This window comes from Onychostoma macrolepis, chromosome 21 (genome assembly GCF_012432095.1).
Source record: "Onychostoma macrolepis isolate SWU-2019 chromosome 21, ASM1243209v1, whole genome shotgun sequence".
Lineage (NCBI taxonomy): Eukaryota > Metazoa > Chordata > Actinopteri > Cypriniformes > Cyprinidae > Onychostoma > Onychostoma macrolepis.
Genome location: NC_081175.1, coordinates 23,152,136 through 23,174,033, shown reverse-complemented (window position 1 = coordinate 23,174,033; position 21,898 = coordinate 23,152,136). Strand labels below are relative to the sequence as shown.

Here is a 21,898-nt window from a genome sequence, read left to right as displayed (position 1 = left end):
AGCAGAACTCCAAGTTTAAAGTCCAGATTTATGCAGTAGCTTGCAGACCGAACATAAGCCACTGACTGTCTTAGATTATATGGTTTAGTTTAACGAAGTAAATCAAAATTCTCCCTGATCTTACCCTTAAAAATTACATTCATTTTTGTAACCCTGTTTATTAATTTAGGTCATATTAAAATTATTTTTATGAAATTGTAAAATTAGTATATAAAAAAGTAAAATTAGTTAATTCTAATTAAATTAAGCATATTTTTTTTAGTTTACCTGAGATTTTCAATTAACTAAATTTTATAAAATATTTTTAAATTTCATATAATTTTATTTTCTTAAATTCTTTATATATATATATACACACACACACACACACACACACATGTATATTCTTCAAAACCGCTGTTCAAAAGTTTGGGGTCTGTATATATGTATGTTCATGTGTGTGTGTGTATATAAAATGGAAAAAGTTATAAAAAAAGTAATAATATTTTTATCAAATAAATGCAGCCATGGTGAGCATTGGAGTTTTCTTTGAAAAATATTTAAAAATCTTACAGACCCCCAGCCATCTGGTTTAGTCATGTTGAAATCAAACACTGCACAAACTGTAAAATATGCAACATGAGGTAATTAGGAAACAACCTAATGTATTCATATATGAAACAGTGAACCAGATTCCAGATGTATATGTAAACAGCAACTTTAGAACTCAGAATGTGGTTATTCTATTCAGAGGCAGAGTAACAAAAAACATTTGTATATTTCCGTGTCTGCACCATGAGCTGGTCATCATCAGCAACTGTATGCATTACACTGACAATGGTTGATGGTTTATATTGAAATATGTTCAGTATACTTTATAGTGTTCTGTATAGTAGTAGCAATATGCAGTGGTAAAGGCCACAGCTGCCTAAATAAACGACTTTTACTAGCAACATATGCATATTTTATAAGTTATTTAGAGAGAATTCTCCCCTAAAAGATAAATTGAGAAACATAAGAGTCTTATGATTATCTTATCAACATCACTCAGCGCTTGAAAGTTGGTTTTCAATAGCTAGAGGTCAATTCTCAGTTTGTCAGGAAGTAATTCAGCTTTAATGGCTTCCTTCCACTGAGGGTTTGGTTGCTTTTGCATTTATAATGTAAAACCCGCCCCCTAGTGGAATAATACTGTCATTATAAAAAGTCATTGCTCTTTGCGTGGGAGTACCGATCATTTTTAAGAGTTTTATTAATGTGTTGTTTATCAAAAATTATATAATATTCACTTATACTCAAATATGAATTCCAGTTTGTCATTTGTGTGTGTGTGTGTGTGTGTGTGTGTGTGTGTGTGGAATAAATAATATGTTTAAATAGAAGGCCTCTGAATTGTTTCACCACCATCAAGATGAATGTTCTCCGACGATCATGAAATATGTATCTGATTCTCCTTGATAACACAGAAAGCCTTTCTATTTGCCACTCTGCAGCGTAACACAGCTCTCTTAGTGTGTAAAGCAAATCCTGCATCTGGATGGAAATTCAACAATATAGGAGATTAAATGTTAAACATAGTTGTGTTTATTTGGATTGATTATATATGTAAACAGCCTCATAACTTTCTCTGCACAGTATTGGCAATGTCTGCAGAGTAAGTCGATAATTCCCATAATGATGTCACGTAAAGATTTTCTCGAGTGCTCTTGATTTTCAAAGTGGAACACTTTACTCTGGCGCGGTCATTGTGGGGTATTTATCTGCTAAAAGGCACAAATGCAGACTTTGTCAATATTTACAGATGCAACAAAATGCAAGACAGTATTGCAAGTTCAATGTATCATTTCAATGTAGCATTTTATTTAATATGCAACAATATCATTCACAGCTGAGCCCTGGATTCACTAAAGGCCTTGAGGTGTGAATGTTTGAGAGGGAGCAAAGGACATTGTTAGGCATAGGCTGGATAGACAGTCCCAAATGAGGGCTGGTATGATTATAGCAATATACTCAGAGAGGCAGGAGTGTAATTGTGAGGGAGACGCCCAGAGGATCTTGCACATTCAGCATGTTCTGCCACTTGACATTGCTCTAAACGTTTAGAACGATGACAGCTTGGCTGAGAATTGGGGCTGCCAGTCAATCTAACCACAGCTCTAGTGACAATACTGCACCTGGAGGCTTTTTAGTTAGTGAACAGATCACAACGCACACTTATGATATAATTTACTTGTAATTTCAGTCAGCTACCTTTCTAGCCAAATTCAGTTGCAACTTCACTGCCTGGGAAAAATAAACAATGAAAAAGGAGAAGAAGAAGAACTCTGCTGGGAGGTGTGGTAAGTATTTTTAAAGTTATGTTTATTAAAAAAATTTTTGCCTCTGCTAAATGCATAAATGTAAATGTTATTTGTTCTGATTTAAAAACAAACAAAAAAACAGATGAGCCAGAAATGTGTTTATTATCTCTGGGAAATGAAAATAATTTGGATATACATCAATAAACAATTATTATTTTAATTTCAACTAGCCTCTCAGAGTGCAGTGTTTTTAGGTCCAGAAGTACTTGGTGATGTGCGATTCGTGAATGAATCGTTCGTTGGAACCGATTCTTTGTAATTCAAAGCATTTGCGCTGGCTAGACTATATGAGACACTTGGGGTAGAAACGTGTTGAAATGATAAATTACGCAACATTTGACATTTTTATTTATTCGAGCACGTTGGAAAATTATTTTACGTAAACTTAAACTCTTAGTGGCAAACCATAATTTACATAATTGAAAAACTTCGTAATCCATAATGAATATATCTATATATCTGTCTATCTGAAGAGTTCTTTTGCAAAAACAGAAATGTTTTTTTTTCATGTTTTTTTTTAAATCCTGCATTCCAATTAATATCAATCAAACTGCAGTTGGGTTGTTTTGATTAAATAATAGGCTACAATAGAACACAATAAAAACATATATTTTTTATTTATTTAAAGAACACGTTATTGCATGCCAAGTTAATTTCCTTGTCTTTGTTTGTTTTAGAGGCGCTTAATGTTGCTAATTATTGTTATTATTATTATATTAATTAGGCTACCTTATGTTGCCGTTAAAAGTCCTAGGTTTTGGGCTAACTTTTGATTCACGACTAGAACGAATCAATGAATCGATTCATTTGAACTGATTCATTAGACCGAAATGGAATGAATCGAATGTTCTGTGATGCTGTCCGCTTTCTCTCTGCCCGCCTCCAAACACGCAGTCGGCGGTCATGTGCACCAAAGCCCACCAATCTACAGATGCGAGATCAGAGCGCCGCTCCTCTCCATCTCCTCACTCCTATGAGACCGTTCTCGGCTTTGACGTCATCTTGTGCTCCCTCTGGTTGCTACGGCAACCCGTCTCCCGCACCCCCCCCCCACTTTCTCCATCCGTACGCTGGTAGGATCCGTAATGGTACAGGCAGCATCCTGCAGCACAATGGTGAGCGCGCAGTGATTCAGCATCGCAAACTCAGGCTTTAATCCTTCTCTTTTTGTTTCATCTGCCTTTTTTTCTTTATATCTGTTTGATTCGTCCTCACAGTGGTCTTTAAATCCGTCGCGTACCGGGATGTTTTGAACAGGACTGGACTGTCACCGGACCGGGATCGTCGGACGGGCAGCTGGCACGGAATGGTAGGTCGGTCGTTCGGTCGGTGGTGGGAGATGTTGATGCGGGAACCTGAAGGGTGGGGTGATGAATATTGATCGCTTTGAAGGTTAATGAAGTCGATGCCTTTGTGGCAAAGGAAAATAAATGATCAGTCACGACCGTCGGTGCGCGCGAGAACGATTTCTAAGCGGCAGGATTTCTCCGGTGTTTACCGGATCTGAGCGTGTGAGCGCACATCCATCCATGTTTTCCCTGCATCACTCGCAGTCCTGCATCATATGTCCTGTTTCCAGTGACGGCAGGCCTTTGTTAGAATATGGACTGATAGAATCTGGAGTCACAACAATGACATGCATGCCATAACTGGTCAATATATAAGCCTTTTTGTAGGCTTTATAGGCTTTTTAAGTCCAATATAACGTTCTAGTTTTACTTAAAGAGGTAAAATCGGGCTAATTTTTGCAGTTTAAGACTTTTAATTCTATATTTTGATACTACTTCTTGCACTTGATATGCATAAACCAGTTCTTAATGGAGTCTGAGATGGGGCATATGGTAATGATGCACCCAGCTGTTTTTTATTTTTATTTATTTATTTATTTTTAAATGTGGGTATATGGTACTAAACATGATAAAGCAAATATATATATATATATATATATATATATATATATAAAATCTTGCGGTGCTTTGATTCATTGCCACCTATGGTTGAATACATTCATTATTAAATTACAATTAAAATATCATGAAACACTAATACATTTTTAGATGATATCAGATTTATGTTTGTGGCCCATGATGGAAGACAATGTTAAGATCAAATTGAATTTTTAAGGCCAATTTTTTTGGTTTCTGGTTTGAAATAAACAGAATGTGACGTTTTCATGCACTTTAGTGCATCATTTTTCATAAGCCTGCATGGAATAACAGTCTCAAAAGTTATTAAAAATGCAAAAGTGCATTCAAATATATTCTTGACGTGAAATACAATTGCTCTGCATTTATTATTGCATTATATTACATATACAAAATGACCTGGAAGTATTTGTGTAATGTATAGCTTAAAAAATGAATTATATTAACTATATTAAACAAAGAGTTATGTTATCACTCCTCTTCACTTAGGCTTTCGATGCTTATTTTTTATGCATTTTTCAAAACTGGTGAACTGACCTGTGCTGAAATGTTACATGGCACTTTAAGCATGCTTTTCTTTAAATACAATGGCACAATATGGCTTTTAAACATCAAGACTCAGTTAAAATGAGCCAATTACTGCAGGGTCTGGCACGGCGCAGTACATAATACTGAGGGACGTCCATGGACCAATCATCCATAGCCCCCTAAAAAGACCCCATATGGCTAATTAGCCTGTTCCATTGTGTCTGTATATTGTTAAACCACATAGCACTGGGTGCCCCGGTTAGATTCAGCCCACGGTTTAGTGTCAGAGGTTGTCGTGATCATCTGACTTCTCATATTCTCCAGGTGTGCTCACATTTTGATTAGGATTAAAAGAGTAATTTTAGGAATGAATTAGTGAAGCCTTGGTTCAGCAAACAATCCCTATCTGCAAACTGACCTCGCTCCTAGGGAGTTGTCTTTGTTTTTTCAAGGACTTGCCTCATTGATAGACTCTTTTACTTGAATAGTTTATTGTAAATAGATGCTTAACCCATCCAGTTATGCAGTTCACTGCAACAGGGTTAAACTTGTTATACTTATCAATATTTATTGACTTCCTTGTGTGTTTGTGTGATTATTCAGCTATTGTTTGCATTCATGTTGGATCAGTAAACTTCTCTGTGGATCTTGTTTTATGTGCCACAATCGTTGGAAAGCAAATAGTGTTTTGTATAGCTAGTTACAGTTTATATTACAATTTATAGCATTGTGCTGTGTTTCCTGGTCAAAAATAAAAAAATGACATGTTTCTAAATGTCATATATATATATATATTTACAAGCTTTGTGGGATTGCAAAGTCATAATTTTAGTTCCTGCTGTACAGCCAAAGAACAGTCCCACTTAATATTTTATCTTTTGAAGTCTCTGGTTGATTGTGGTTGGGATTAGTGGACCCTGGTTAAGCCATCTCAGTGTTGTAATGTTTCTATCGCAGGCCCACATTATGAAACTAAATTCAGCATGTCACAGGCCAAAGCCATTTGTAATGAGTTTGTAGATGATGTCTGTGCTAACCAGCGAACGCAGTGTTATTGGAATGGTATCAACATTACCAATCTGCTGTTATCGACACTTTTTAATGTCAATGTTTGAAAGATTCAGTGAAGTTCTTGACTCATGCCATGCGTGGGCGAGTTTTCAGAGATCTTTCTTAAGGTCATTGTTTTGTAAGAGGCTTTATTAATAAGTTGAATGTCTTTTGAAATATAGTGATTTGATAAAAGAAGAACATTTGATAAAAGCATTTGATATTTTGGGCAGTTCACCCTAAAATGAAAATTCTGGCATCCCTAATGTTGTTCTGAACCAGTATGACTTTCTTTTATCCATGGAAATAAGATTGTTCACGCTCCTATGAAAGTAAATGGGGACCATGGGCTGTCAAGCTCTGAAAAGGACAAAAAAAAGCACAATAAAAAGCATAAAACCGTGCACTATATTCCAAGTCTTCTGAAGCATAGCTTTCTTTGAGAAACAGGCTTAAATTAAGTTGTTATTCCCTGACAATTTAGTTTGACAGCCGTGATCACCATTAATTTTCATCGTATCTAAAAGAGCACATGCAATTGATATAATGCTATAAATAAATAAATATTTTTTGTGTTCCACAGAAGAAAGAAAGTCATATTCACTAAATGATGACAGAATTTTCATTTTGTAGGTGAGCTATCCCTTTAAGGGCTTAAGACCACTGAAGATAACTATAAACCAGTAAAAAAATACAAAACAAACACCTCCATTACATAAAATATTATAATGTTTCTGCTATTTTATGACTATTTAGTAAGTTTTACAGATTTTAAACCCCAACATTTTTTTCCATGTACATTTTCCATCATGATTTTTCTGTTGCCAGTGATTTGGGTCTTTCAGTAGTTTTAAAGGATCAGCACTCTGAATTAATCGTCCATGAAATCTTAAGACTTATTGTAGGCATGTGTCCAGGCGTATGACTGATGATGTCATTTGCTGGTCGCCATGTGGGTTGACAGGATGCTCATTATAATTGTAATTATGCGAGAGGAGGGCGTGGCTTTCCATAACTCCACCTGCTCCTCTTCTGAGTGCCTAGAGGTCTTTAGCACTCACTTTCTGTTTATGAGTCGCTATCTTTTATTATATACTGTGAAAGCAGATGTTGTTCAACAATAACCAAACTACATGATCTGTAGCAACAGAATTTCAGGTTTTTTAGTCAGAACTCCCACAAGCTTCCAGTGAGCTGTGAAGAGATTTACCGTTACATTTGTTTTTTTGTGCATCGTAAAATAATGTTTATCATCAGTGGTTTTCAATGAAATTTCAGCCTCAAGGAGAATGTTTCCTGTGCAAGGCGATGGTTTTAAGATACAAACCACAGAGACTGCTGGAATTGATTCTGAAATTATTGAGCACAGCAGCCCGTGGCGAGAAAAACACTATGCATTTATCGATAGCTTTCACTTTTATGTTTGACCTCCTTCCGTCACTTCAAAGAAAAAAGTTAATCAGGACTTTTAGCACCTCAAGTTAGCTACATAAATGTGGGGAAAATGATAGGTTTGAAATTACATTAATTAGAAGTGAACTGTTTTTAAAACAAGACATCCAAACTATCACCATCATTATTGGCAGATATTGCTTTAAGTAATATCAGTATCAGTATGAAGTCTTATGCATCCTGCACAACAATCATTTATCTTCATGTTACGTCCCCTTCATATTTGATGAGACTTTGATCATGAGAGCTCTTCAGTTGACAGATGGTGCAGTTATTGGCTTACAGTTTGTTTATATAATTACTTTCAGCTGATCATTAAGATTTGAGAGCTCATCTTATGTAACTGATCGTTTCTCAGTAGTTGTAAATCCAGCAGCATCAACAACACACTTCTACTAAGAGTCAGTTGCCTTCTCTAGGCTGTCACCGTAGATTAGTGTTCATTTTTATTTTCTAGTTATTGTTTTCGAGTGATACCTGGAATTTGATATACCAAAGCTACTGTATGTCTGTATTGCAATGCCTGTGATTTTGTTTGTGATCTAGTGATTCCAAATCGATAAGACATTATTTCTTTGGCTGAATGCAAATGGAGATATTTTGCAGAATGTCTATGCTGTTCCTTTCAATACGACAAAAGTGGACAGTGATTCCAGTGCAACTAAGATTGCATTAATGGCATACATTCCTTCATTTCATATATTCCTGGGAATTGAACCCATGACTTGCCGTTGCTGGCTTTATGTCAAATTCACACTCCAAAATGGACAAAAAGCACATAAAGTGGTTCGTTTCAAGTCTTCTGAGGCCAAATAATGTCTTTGTGTGAGATACAGCGTTAAAATTAAGTCGTTAGATTTTGATGTGCCAGGCTTGAGTATGTACAAGACTAAATAATGATTTAAAATGTTAATTTTTTGGGTAAACTATTCTGTTTAATACAGTAAACCAATAGAGCATGGAGCTAGCAACACCAAAAGGTCATGAATTTGCTTCCTAGGGGAAACTGATTAAATGTATACCTTGAATCCAGTGTAATTTGCTTTTGATGAAAGCATGCCGAGCACATAAAATGTAGATTCAGTCTTGACTATACAGTGTCAAGTGAACATGTTGATTAATGTCTCTGATCCATTGCTTTGTCAGATAAATTAATCTCCAGACGCACCAGTGTAAATGTCATGAATTCACATCTGTTACATAAATAGATTTTCACGTAATTGCTTTTATTAGGTGTGTGACTATAGGTGTTTGTGTGTGTGGGAGTGTATTCATTTTTCTCACACATGAGAGAAAGTGTAAGTCATCATGCTCATGTTTAGAGAGAGTTCTGATTAAAGCCAGGAATACTGCAGCTGTCAGCAAAGGATTTATCTGATAGTATTAATGTGGACAGGAGTTGTGGGATGCCAAACCACTGGAACATCTGCACTTACTGTTTTTGTATTACTATACTCTATCTCTCAGATTATACCCAGTTTTATCAAATGAAATGATGCTATTGTTGTTGTTCAGGTAATTCAAAATGATATATCTGTATTTTTGAGGAAGATATATAGACCTTCACTCAGTTCCTAGTATGGTTTACTGAAGACGCCATATTTGTTTCACATTCAAATAGAAGTGACTCACAGCTGTTCAAAGCATTAGTGAGAGTACAGAAGAGCTGTCTGCGAATCCTCTTCTTATCACTGTATTGATTTTTTTGAGTTGGCTGTATGATTATCAAGTGATTTCAAAATTCTCCATGTTACATTATAGGTTCTTCAGATCAGTGTATTGGCAGCAAAGCACTCCTAGGTTCTTTAAATCAAGACAGTACATGGTGGAATAGCTATGGTTTGGAGATAGCAAGCATGAGGCACAGAACGGAAGAGAGAGGAATGTTAGGGAGCACTGGACTTTAGTTCAGGGGGGGAAAAAAAAGAAAGAAAAATGAGCCGGCGCTTGAGAAGAGTGGGTTGGCCCCTGCCGTCCGGTATGATTTGGTCTCATGCTGATCAGGGAGGAGAAGGCAATGAATGAACAAGAGAATTTACTGCCTGGGAAAAACTGAAGACTCAGCTGCCCTAACCTCACCATGATATGATAGATAGATAGATAGATAGATAGATAGATAGATAGATAGATAGATAGATAGATAGATAGATAGATAGATAGATAGATAGATAGATAGATAGATAGATAGATAGATGAATGATGAATGATGGATGGATGGATGGATGGATGGATGGATGGATGGATGAATGATGGATGGATAGATATATAGATAGATAGATAGATAGATAGATAGATAGATAGATAGATAGATAGATAGATAGATAGATAGATAGATAGATAGATAGATAGATAGATGGATAGATAGATAGATGGATAGATAGATAGATGGATAGATAGATAGATGGATAGATAGATAGATGGATAGATAGATAGATAGATAGATAGATAGATAGATAGATAGATAGATAGATAGATAGATAGATAGATAGATAGATAGATAGATGGATAGATAGATAGATGGATAGATAGATAGATGGATAGATAGATAGATAGATAGATAGATAGATAGATAGATAGATAGATAGATAGATAGATAGATAGATAGATAGATAGATAGATAGATAGATAGTTGGATGATGATGATGGATGGATGGATGGATGGAATGATGGATGATAGATGCATAGATGGATGGATGGATGGATGCATAGATAGATAGATAGATAGATAGAAAGATGATGGATTGATGGATGGATGGATGCATAGATAGATCGATAGATCGATGAATCAGTAAAAAAGATTCACAATTTTTCAAAACATTCCTTCAGGAATCCTGTCTGAAGCACAGTCATTCATTCAGCGTTAGAGTAGTTTCCTCTCTGTGTTTTGAAATGAGTCCAGTGGCCGGATCCGTTGATCAGACTGCAGGAATGTGAATAATTTAGATGTTTTTGCTGTGCCCTATAGTAGCAGAGCGTGTTATGCAAGAGACAACTTTAATTGCCTCAGCACACTAATGAGATGTTATTATCGCTGCGCTTTGTTTGTGTTCTTCTAAATAGTCATCCAAACAAGTGTTTGGACAAATGTCATTTCCCCCAGGATAACCCCCTGTCCTGCTCACTGCTTTTCTCTCACTTTTGTGTGTGTGTTAATTACAGGCACTAGGAGGTGTGTGTCACTGTGTTTGTATATCTCTGTGTGTTTATGTCTATGTGATCGGGAGAAATAGAGCACACATGTTTGCTGCTGTCATGTGACGGACAAGAAGTTACACAAAGGAAGGAGATTTTATTTCACTTAATTTGGCTATCGTTCTAAATGATCTGCTGGTTATAGAGGCTGATTTATACTCTCAGGTCTCAAAGCAATTTACTGTTGCCATTCTAAATATTTCACTGAAGTAACTGCAGGCCATTCACTTCCACTCTGCTCTGAGCTGTGAGATTCGGTTGTGTGTGTTTCTTTAGTGCTTGGTTGAATGCATATGCTGCTGCAGAGCTTATACTTGACAGGATTTCAGGTTCCCCACAGCATCATCGACAGAGAGAGAGAGAACAGGAGAGGGGGAGGAGAAAGAGAGAGGAAGGAAAGACGAGAAATATGGGACTAGTGTGGAATTACTGACATATTTATGTGATGCTTGTAAGCCGACTTAAGGTTTGCCTCCGGTGCACAGCAGAAAAGAACAGACTAAAAGCAAACACATACACACACCTATGTGACTGAGAATCCAAGCGAAATATCAGAGTTAGCAAACACTGAATCAATATTTGGAGCAATTTAGTGAAACACAGTTTATACTGATTCTTAGAAATGAATTCAACTTTAAACTCTGGTGTTTTAGTGCTGATTGATTAGCATTATTCTGGCTTTGTGAAGAACAGAAACATGGCTTATTTGCAACTTGTCAAACAGAGGGGTCATTTAAAATAGATTGAGGACACATTACGCTGGTTAAAACAGGTCTCTCTTTTGCTCTCATTCTGTGCACTCGCTCAGACTAAAAGCAGGACAGAGAAACTAAAGATGACCTTAACTTTAGACTGAGAGGATAGATAGATGGATAGATAGATAGATAGATAGATAGATAGATAGATAGATAGATAGATAGATAGATAGATAGATAGATAGATAGATAGATAGATAGATAATATCTTGCTGCTATGCCCCCATGACGATGACGAACGCTCCTTGGCTGTGTGGGCTGTGGCCTTCAGGGATGCTGCGCTGTGATTGGCTGAGTCCAGAGAGACCATGCTGTTGCCACAGAAAAGAGGATTTGATATTAACAGAACAGTGAGTGACATTTGCTTTGGACACTCAAGGCATCTGCCATTGTGAGTTCAATCGTTCAGCCCATTTTCTTCTATTGTTTTAAGGAGGAAGATCGTACAGTGAGACGAGCGACTGACAAGATAATAAGAATCACAGTCATAGCGGTGGAGAACATTGCTATTGACATCTTGAGTGTTTCGGCTGTTGCTAAGAAACTCGTGAGTCACTGCAGATAGTTTGGGTACATGATGAATGCAGGAGACACATCCTGACTGACTGGTTGTAGGCGGTGTTTGTTATTTACTCCTCCCACCCTATGGAGAAAAGTACATGGGCACCTGTCAAAAAGTTTGATGTGTCACTTGTTTTTCTGAGAGTTTTGTGGTTTCTAAAACATTAGCACTCAGTGAGCTCCATAACTAGAGTAGCTTCTAAGGCATCATAGCTAACAAGTGAATGGTCTCTTATCTCTCACCGCTATGACCGTATGTAAGCAGCAGTCATTGGTCTGTTCCAGCGACAAATCTTCTGGCATCCCTCCACCACCCCTTCTCCTCCTCTAAATTCCTCTCTTTTTCCTCCACATCTTACCATCATGGGGGTGGGGGTTCTTACTGGTTCTTACGGGTTCGAGCCTCCTTCGCGGACAGCAAGCCAAGTTTGTTTAACATTATCTGGCAGGGCTGAATGGGCAAGCGAATTAGTGAAACCTATATTTGGCCAGATTGCAACATAGCATCCGTTGTGAAGAAATAAATCCCAGAATACCCTGTGACAACCTCAGTGAAGAAAACAAATGCATTAATATACTCATTTGTCAGTACTGAAAAGTATGAAATAGTTAAAACTAATTAAAATGAACTATTTTACATACACACACACACACACACACACACACAGACAGACAGACAGATAGACAGATAGATAGATAGATAGATAGATAGATAGATAGATAGATAGATAGATAGATAGATAGATAGATAGATATTGGAAATATAGCTGAAATAAAATATAAATACTGAGAATGAAATTAAATCTTAAATATAAATTACAAATTGAAATAAATAAGTTTAAGTTGAAGTAATATTAGTAAGCTACTAGTACTAAAATTAATAAAAATAAAACTGAAATAAAAATAAATTAAAGTTATATAAAAATATCATGGAGCCCCTAAGGGGATGTGGTGATGAAAAAACAAACAAACAAACAACCAAAAAAAAAAAAAAAAAAAAAAAAAAAAAAATATATATATATATATAAATAAAAATATGTAATATAAAAATGTTAATTCAGTTTAACAAAATTACTGTCAAAATATTAATAAATATAAATATTCAAATCAAAATATGACTCTAAATATTAATAAATAATATAATAGTATATAAATAATATGGACAATAATATCGCTAACATTTTGTGAAGTACTTTTTATTTATATTTTGTTTTGAATCATTTTGAGAGGTCTGTCACTTGTGAGGTTCTATTTCGTTTAGCATGCTGTCTCAAAAGGTAGCTTCCCGAAGTCAGCAAGGACCTGAAAGGAAGTTGGAGTGGTTAATGAAAGAATCAAGCACTTAAACTCAAAAGCTACTTTGTCTCTCCAAGTGCTTTATAAATAATGGAGTTACTGGATCTCCGTTTCTTTTTGAGATTCAGTCTTTTATCTTTAAAGGGGAAAACACATATGTCATGTGTTTATGTCATGTACATAAACCCTAACATATTATTATTATAGAGTACATAAAAATCAAATTTGCTTTTCTTTTGTGCTGTTAACTTCCATTACACTGCCCTGATATGAATGAAAATGACCCACAGGATCAGAGAGGAAGATAATTTCCTGTTCCTGACCTAGTGAGCAACTGAGCATGCTCTTTTCTTCTCTGTGGCATAAAGATTAATTCGGCCATCCAGTAGACATACTCAATGCAATAACATTAAAAGCTCCTTTGTCTTTTTGTCCCATTCACTTATTTAATTTATATGATTATTTATTTATTTCTCTATCCTAGATGAAGATGCTGTGGGATATTACAGCGATAGCCAGTGTGTGGTCCACCCCCACTGTTTATGAGACATTAATCTAAAATGTTATTGCAGGTCGGAAAGTCTTAAGGATTCAAACCTGATAGATAGATCACAAAATATTCCCTATCAATCTGCACTGAAGCCGCCTGTGTTCCAAAATGGAGATAAATTACATAACTCACCGATCACAAGCTGTTGTTCTTTTAAAGAAATTTGCTGCATTAAATCCATTATTATAATCTGATCACACCAGGCGGTCTAATGATCAACCCCACACAAAGACGTGTTGTCAGATTAACTTTGAAACCCCAGCTCAGAATCCTAGTCCTAATCCAGATGGAGCCTGTGGATTATTTTGCAGGGATTTTGGCAGCACAAGGTAGTCTAAAGGCCCGTTCACACCAAGCATGATAACTATAAAGATAACGATAAATATATAGTTCAAGCTCGAGAATTTAAAGCGGCAGACGAGTGTGCGCTTAGAATAAACAGACAATATCGTTCGCTGGTGTGGACGCTAATATAGTTATCTTTATAGTTATATTTATAGTTATCGTCCTTGGTGTGAACGGGCCTTAGTGGGAGTTTTGGAATGGAAACGTACTCCTAGATTTTACCTCTCACTTTCGTCAGTCATTGTTGCTGGTTGGCATGGATTGGGATCCATATTTGTAAGCTGCTATACAATATTGATGTTATCCAGCTGGTGGTGTATTTACAGCCAGGGCAGCAGTCAGATGTTGTTTCTACTTGACAGGAAGAAAAATAACGCTTACCCAACAACACATTCATGCTTTTATAACATTATTTTATAAATGGTTTTGCACAGGCCATGTAGGTTAAATATCCCTTAATTTATTTTGGCTATTTAATTGTCAGATTTGGTGTCGAAACGTTTTTCTCTCAGAAATGTGGGAGACCGAAATAATATTTTCTTGTAAATCATACTCCAATAATCTTTTGTAGTAGAGCTGATCCTCCCTATACGCAAAATACGCAAGCTGCGTAGGGCCCCCGAAACACCAGGGGGCCCCCTTGCTTTCAAAGATGATTTAATTTTTGTTTTTGAATTTGGCCAGCGGTTATGAAAACATGAATGTTCATTTCTTTTAATGCGGTGCACTGTCGCCCTTTCTATGTAAAAATCAGTCAAATCATGTAACGTGAATGTCGTCTCTTGCTCAAGACTAAAAATGAGTGCGATTCGAGATGGAGTGAAGCCTGAGTGAAACACGGACAAATGCAAACACCCCCATTCCCCCCCTTCCCCATTCCATATATATATATAAGGGATAATCAACGGCTAGCTGTGCATTAAAGATTTGAATGCACGACGTGGAGGCGAAGAACCGCCCGACGCGCAGCAGAGGGGGGTTGCCTACGCAAAGTGCATTCAGATCGTTTAATGCACAGCTCGCCGTTGATTATCCCGTTTATGCCATGGTCATTTCCCAGCATTCACATATTAAAGATGTTAACAATATTTGTGCTGCAATATTTGACCGGAACGATAAAAGTGACGGTTATTTTCGTCTGTAGTACTATTCAACTGTAACTGTATGTTACTATGGTTACCAATGTTTATAGGAAGCGCATTAATATAGACTGTAATTAACTGTATTATCACTTGTTGTACACCTGAATGAATCTTGGTTTGAACAAATCATTTGAGTGACTATGATTCATTGACATACTCAGTTGAGTAAATGAGTCAAATAAAGATGGTAAGTTGTCGCCACCTACTGGTGGAACTAGGCAACCTAAAATGCACAGCATTTCAGTTTATGCTATGTTGTGGATAGAGTCTTTAAAACAGCTCTATTCATTTATACTGTTATCAGCACATGTTGAAGTAGATTCGTCTCTTGTCTCTGAGATAATATGCGCTGTTTTTTTACTTTCACTTTCTGTATGACTGAAGTTAAGCTGTTCACTGGCATAACTATTGCGCAAAGTTTGCACGTTGCTTGTGTGATATTCATTGGCTCGCCTTCTACTGCATAAACTACATGAATACATGAAAGAGGAATCAATTCGGTTTGCCGCAGTGTCTGAAACGCCTCTTGTGCGCCGCTTGGTGTGTGCGAGTACAGCGCAAGTATCGAATTGAGTTCTGTTTCGTTTCTTCTTGTGGTTTTAAATAGATTGAAAGTGTAAATTGGCAAATTAATGTGCGAATCACATGCCGAACGGTGGGGTCTGGACCTGGTCCGTATCACGGATCAACTGCGATCCGTTTAAGCCATATGACAGATCAGAGCAATCTTTTATTTACTAATTTAACCATCGTCAAATTGCTACTCGATATCAATCGCATACAACGAAAATAAAGAGTAATTAGAAAAATCATTTACGCACAATAAATAACAGAGCGTCATATCTATACACATTTTCCCCAGAACTTTCTCGCGACCCGGTAGGAATTCTTCCACGGCCCGGTAGTGGGTCGCGACCCGGTGGTTGGGGACCTCTGGCGTACATGAATCACCTCATAGCAGATCTATACAGGTGGAACTGGGGAAGGTGGAGGGTTTCTGAAGCACGCTACAAACTGCTACAGCAAGCACTAGTCATATATTTGAATATTGAGCAGCGAGCTCATTGGCTACCGATACAGGAGAGAACCAATCAGCTGTGCCATGTGATAATGATGTCATTAGGTCAGATTGAGTTAGACCTATCGGATGCCAGAACTCTGTATTTATAATGTTACAAAATATTTCTGTTCTAAATAAATCCTGTTCTTTTGAACTATCTCCTGAAAAAACAAACAAAAAAATATATATAATGGGTTTGGACAAAAATGTGAAGCAGCACAGCTGTTTTAAACATTAATTATAATAAGAAATGTTTTCTGATATGCAAATCAGCATATTAGATTGATTTCTGAAGAATCATGTGACACTGAAAACTGGAGTAATGTACAAGCAATAAATTACATTTTAAAATGTATTAAAATAGAAAACTTGTTTTAAATTGTAATAATATTTACAGTTACACTTATCTCCTGTTTTACTCGCTATACACAAAGGCTTCAAAACAGTGCAGTATGAGAAAAAGAAAATGGAGTAGCAGGAATGTTCAGTTGAGTGGTGAACAGACTGTGAGTGAGGGGAGATGTTAATTATTCATATCATTAAGCCATCCAGGACACCGCAGAGTTAACGGTGAACTAGAATGGGATTAATCTAACAACTCACACACACACACACACATTCTCACACATGACAAAAAGAAAAAGCCCAAACTGAGAGAGAAAGGCAATTTAAGACCAGGGAGACAAAATGGATAGAGAGAGAGTCACATTCTGGCTGATTTACTGCTCTAGTCAATTATGTGCCTGGACTCCAGCAATGCATTTGTGCAGCCAACTGCAAAACATTCAAGTGCTCTGTAATTAGTGAGTGATGTCTGCCATTGATTTAACAGTAAACAACGCACATTATGGTTTTTCCCAGCGAGAGCTCAGACTGAAGGTTTTGAGGGATTTGCAGCCTCTTGCAATTTTCAGCGTCTTCTATTATCAGCTGAAAGTTTCAAAATCTCAGGGGACTTGGATTTCTGAGTTAAGTTTCTTTAGGGTATAAATTCTGCCCCGGATGTTTCTCCAAAGATTCATTATGAACAATAAAAATAGACACAAATAAGACAACTGACATAAAGTAAGAGTATAGAGGTACAACATTAATGTGAGTAGTATAGTTCAAATAGGTCTGAGATGAATTTGATGTGAAATATTTGAGTTCATATTTAGATCTCTCACTTTTGATTGTGAGTTTTGTATCTTAGTGAATCTGAACACAGTTTGAGACATTGTTGATATGTCTTATTGTGGATTATTAAAATTATTGCTGTGAGAACTTTTTTATAGTCTGAGAAATATCAAAAAGTGTCTGTTTGCTGTTTATTTAACTGTGTTGCTGTCAAGGAGAAGCAACTGAGATATTAAAGACATTTTTTTTTTTTATGTTCATATTGGCAGCCAGCAATGTCTGTTTTTAACTTTGTCAGCATGTTTGAGGAGAAAATGAATGTAGGATTAATATACGCTTGTGTGTGTGTTTGTGTAGAGTGTGTAAAAACTAAAGTTTGACTGCAGAACTGCTGAATAATCCAGAAGGTGGTTGAAAATACATCCCATTAAGTCAGAAAAGCTGAGGTGTTAAATTAATCTGTCAGCACTGAACGGTCGACAGGTCCGACTCGCTCCCAGCTCGACTTTAAACTCTGAACAAGCGCGAATGAGAGTCAAATAAAAACAGGTTTTCAAATCACATTTTTAAGGCTCAATGTAAGTTATCCTTTACAGATAATGTGAAATGTACTATTTACTTATAAATACATGTCACTGGTTTTATTGTGCACAATTTATCAGTGCAAAAAAAAAAAAAAAGTTTTCATGATTCAACAAAATGTAATGCATTCCTCTGCCTCTGAAATTAATTTTCTTTTTTACTAGTGAAACCAAGGCACATACAGTATAGGCAGAGGAAAAAATATTTTATTAGGTCCCGTCCTACATTATTTCCCTCTAATATTCTGTTTCACCTAAATTTGCCACATTACCAAGTCTTTATCCAACCGAATATGGTTTAAATTATGAAGTTTATTTATCCCTTGTGGGCCACAGCACGACTCTGGTGATCTTGAATAAGTTTTTACTCCATCTGTCTATGATTTCAGTCACTTTTCTTCTGAAATACTCATCTGATCCACAAGCTTTGGCCTCTTCTAAAGGATGTTCTGTTTGAAAAGTCATTTTTGAACTGCTTCTTGTGAAGAATGTTGACTGAGGTTTCGCTTGCAGTGTAACTTGTATGAACTTGTATGAACTTCATTTCATTATATTTTGAAGAATGTTGGTAACCAAACAGTTGCTGGTAGCTGTTGACTTCAATAGCATGGAGAAAAAATACTGGGAAGTTAATGGCTACCATCAACTTTGTGTTTACCAACATTCTTCTTTTGTGTTCAACAGCTGAAATAAATGTATATAGGTTTCGAACAACTTAAGGGCAAGTAAATGATGAAAGGATTGTCATTTTTAGATGAACTGTCTCTTTAGAAAACTAGCACACCTTAGCAATACGCTAAGGGTGATTATTAAGCACATAAACAGATGGTAATATATCAGATTCCTATCAGACAGGACTTCATTGTGTCTGTGTGTCAACATGGCCGCCCTGTATCATTATGTGCAGGATCTGGAACAGAAACAGCACAGGCAGCAGCGAGGACATCTGTCTTCTTTTTCCAGCTGATGTTGTACGGTATTTGCCACCCACACACGCAATACCTGCCAGCTCTGTCAGTGAAGACAGGGCCTGGCCTCGCCGACAGGGCCCAGATTGGCTCCCGGTGAAGAGAAATGTGTTCATGACCTGAGTAAATCAGCTGCACTGCTATCAATAGCCTCTCGAAATCACATAAAAACACAGAAACACCCTGCTATTCGTTCGTTTTCACGTTACAGGCCTGTGAACTCTGTATTTACATTTGCGCATGTTCTCATTGTCGTGTCAAGGGTTCAAATTGGATTTTGAGGCACTGTAAGTCTGTAATTTGATTGTGTGTGTTTTTATGCACTCGTGGGGATTTTATGCATCACCCTGGGTTTGGTTGTCATGGCAATTTCTTCAGATAATATGTCTGGAGATTTTCCATTGGTATTGTGGTGAATAGCACTGATTTGATAGTCAGCAGGGACCTCTTGACCCCTGTGTGTCTGAGATCATTTCCTGTTGTGTGTGTGTGTGTATGGATATATTGGTTATATTATTAGTGGCAGGTCAGGTACAGGTCAGGCCAGTAGGTCAGATTTTTACTAAATCTGCTAACATATTATTTTTACTGATTATATATATATATATATATATATATATATATAAATTACATTTTACACAAATATATATTTTTCTAAATATAAATGTTTATTTAAGTGTTACATTTTCATTAATTTACATTTTAATTTGCAATAATGGCAGGAAATTATTTGATTATATGCAGTGTTATATATAGTTAACTAAAGATTCAAACTATTAAGAATAATTTTTGTAAATTGAAATAAAGCTGAAATAAAACCAAAAATAATAGATTATATAAATAATTACATGAAAAACTGAGAAAGAATAAAACTTTGAAAATACAAAATGTTGTAAAATATTAAATTAAATTACTAAAATTACTGAAATCTATAATAAAAATAAAATGAAGAGAAATATAATTAAAACATACAAAAAATAAAAATGACAAATGAAAACTAAAATATATATATAAAAAATAAATATATAAAATGTGAATACCAAATGATAGCGTTTTAAGGCAGCAAATTTTGTTAGTAAATGTAAAATCTAGTTTCATATGGAAATGGATGTGGGACTATTACTTTAAAGAAAAATATGGTTATATTTTATCTTCAGTCCTTATTTTGAAAATTTTGTATCAGTAATTTTCATTTGAAGTGAACTGAAAAACTGAAACCCTCAAATAAATATTATTAAAACAGGAATCTCTGTAATTAAAGGTCACCCATAACTATCCCTGGCATCTCCCTGCCAAATAAAAAATAAAATCTCTTCTCCTCCATCTGCTGCCGTGTTTCATCCCTTTACCCCTCACTGTAAAAGCAATATTTCCTCTTTTCTGCCTATCTCTTAATTTCACAGGAATTAAAGCCTGAATTTAGCTTTTCCCAGCCAACATATTCCTATCAAACCTCTGATGATTGACAGATAGAATTATTGAATAATATTAAAGTCCCAGACACAAGCCAGAATTCATTTATCTGGCATTAAAGGCTCGAGGTTGAGTGTCTGTTTTTTTGCCTTTGTAATTATCATATCCAGCTTCAATTTAATGCATTATTTTACATCCTGTCTTTCTCACCTCTCTTTGCATATTTATGAAGGTTATGTGCATATCTTATCAGAATCTACTGCTCCTCATTAATATACTGGGGAACACTAGTGATTTGAGGATGTCTGTAACTAATCTGTTAGAATGCTTGATGATAATTATAGCATATTTCTGGTTCTCAGGGTTTCACAGCACTGTCATACAGTACTTGTCAAGGCTTGACTGCCTGGGTGTTTCTCAGTGTTATTTATATACTATCACAGTATTTATTAACAGAATACTTCTCCTAAAAATGAAAATTTGCTGAATTCACTCACCCTCAGACAATCTAAAGTGTAGATGAGTTTGTTTCTTAATCAAAACAGATTTGGAGAAATTTAGCATTACATCAGTGGCTCACCAATGAATCCATTGCAATGAATGGGTGCCGTCAGAATGAGAGTCCAAACAGCTGATAAAAACATCACAGTAATTCACAAGTAATCCACACAACTTCAGTCTATCAATTAACATCTTATGAAGTGCAAAGCTGCGTGTTTGAATGAAATAAGATTCGTGCAATGAAATATTTGAATGGATTTTCATAGATACAGTATCAAGTAGAAATATCCCATATCTGGCTTTGAATGGAGCACAGACCTCTGACAGATCATCAGTGTTAATTAACCTGAAAGCTCCAGACACAATGGACTAATTAATCAATGTTCTCCGTTCATGAAACTGAGTTGAAGAGGGCGACAAAGAGGAGGCAAGAGAGATGGAGAGTGATGTACACTTTCCATCTGTCGGGTCTCAGGGGTGATGATTCACTGTAGCTCTGAAATCACCTGTTTGCTCATCTCAATATGGCTGCCGTGCACTGAATGTTTCACACGCTGTCCAAACACTTTACAAAATTTGCCTCTGGTGCGCACCACCTGTGTGAACGACAGATTTTGGCATATTAGCAGCACACACACGGATACGACTAATGCTGGAGGTATGACATATATACTGTTCATATACAGGTGCTGGTCATATAATTAGAATATCATCAAAAAGTTGATTTATTTCACTAATTCCATTCAAAAAGTGAAACTTGTATATTATATTCATTCATTACACACAAACTGATATATTTCAAATGTTTATTTCTTTTAATTTTGATGTTTAGAGCTTACAGCTCATGAAAGTCAAAAATCAGTATCTCAAAATATTAGAATATTTACATTTGAGTTTCAATAAATGACCATCCCTACAGTATAAATTCTGGGTATCTCTTGTTCTTTGAAACCACATTAATGGGGAAGACTGCTGACTTGGCAATGATCCAGAAGACGAACATTGACACCACAAAGAGGGTAAGTCACAGAAGGTCATTACTGAAAGGTGTGGCTGTTTACAGAGTGCTGTATCAAAGCATATTAAATGCAAAGTTGACTGGAAGGAAGAATTTGGGTAGGAAA

General features: G+C 36.1%; 1 protein-coding gene across 9 annotated transcripts in view; it reads left to right on the top strand.

Annotated features, from left to right (window-relative positions):
- The first annotated feature begins 3,272 nt into the window (after positions 1–3,272).
- The window catches only part of mapk10 (mitogen-activated protein kinase 10), a 64,903-nt gene continuing 46,277 nt past the window's right edge, over positions 3,273–21,898 (top strand). For 2 of the 9 annotated variants that reach the window (XM_058757975.1, XM_058757974.1), the window contains exons 1-2: positions 3,285–3,454; positions 3,557–3,648. In XM_058757975.1, the coding sequence (XP_058613958.1) occupies positions 3,313–3,454; positions 3,557–3,648 (234 nt within the window). In that variant the 5' untranslated portion in view covers positions 3,285–3,312. The other 7 variants (XM_058757977.1, XM_058757976.1, XM_058757972.1 and 4 more) reach the window with 6 other exon arrangements.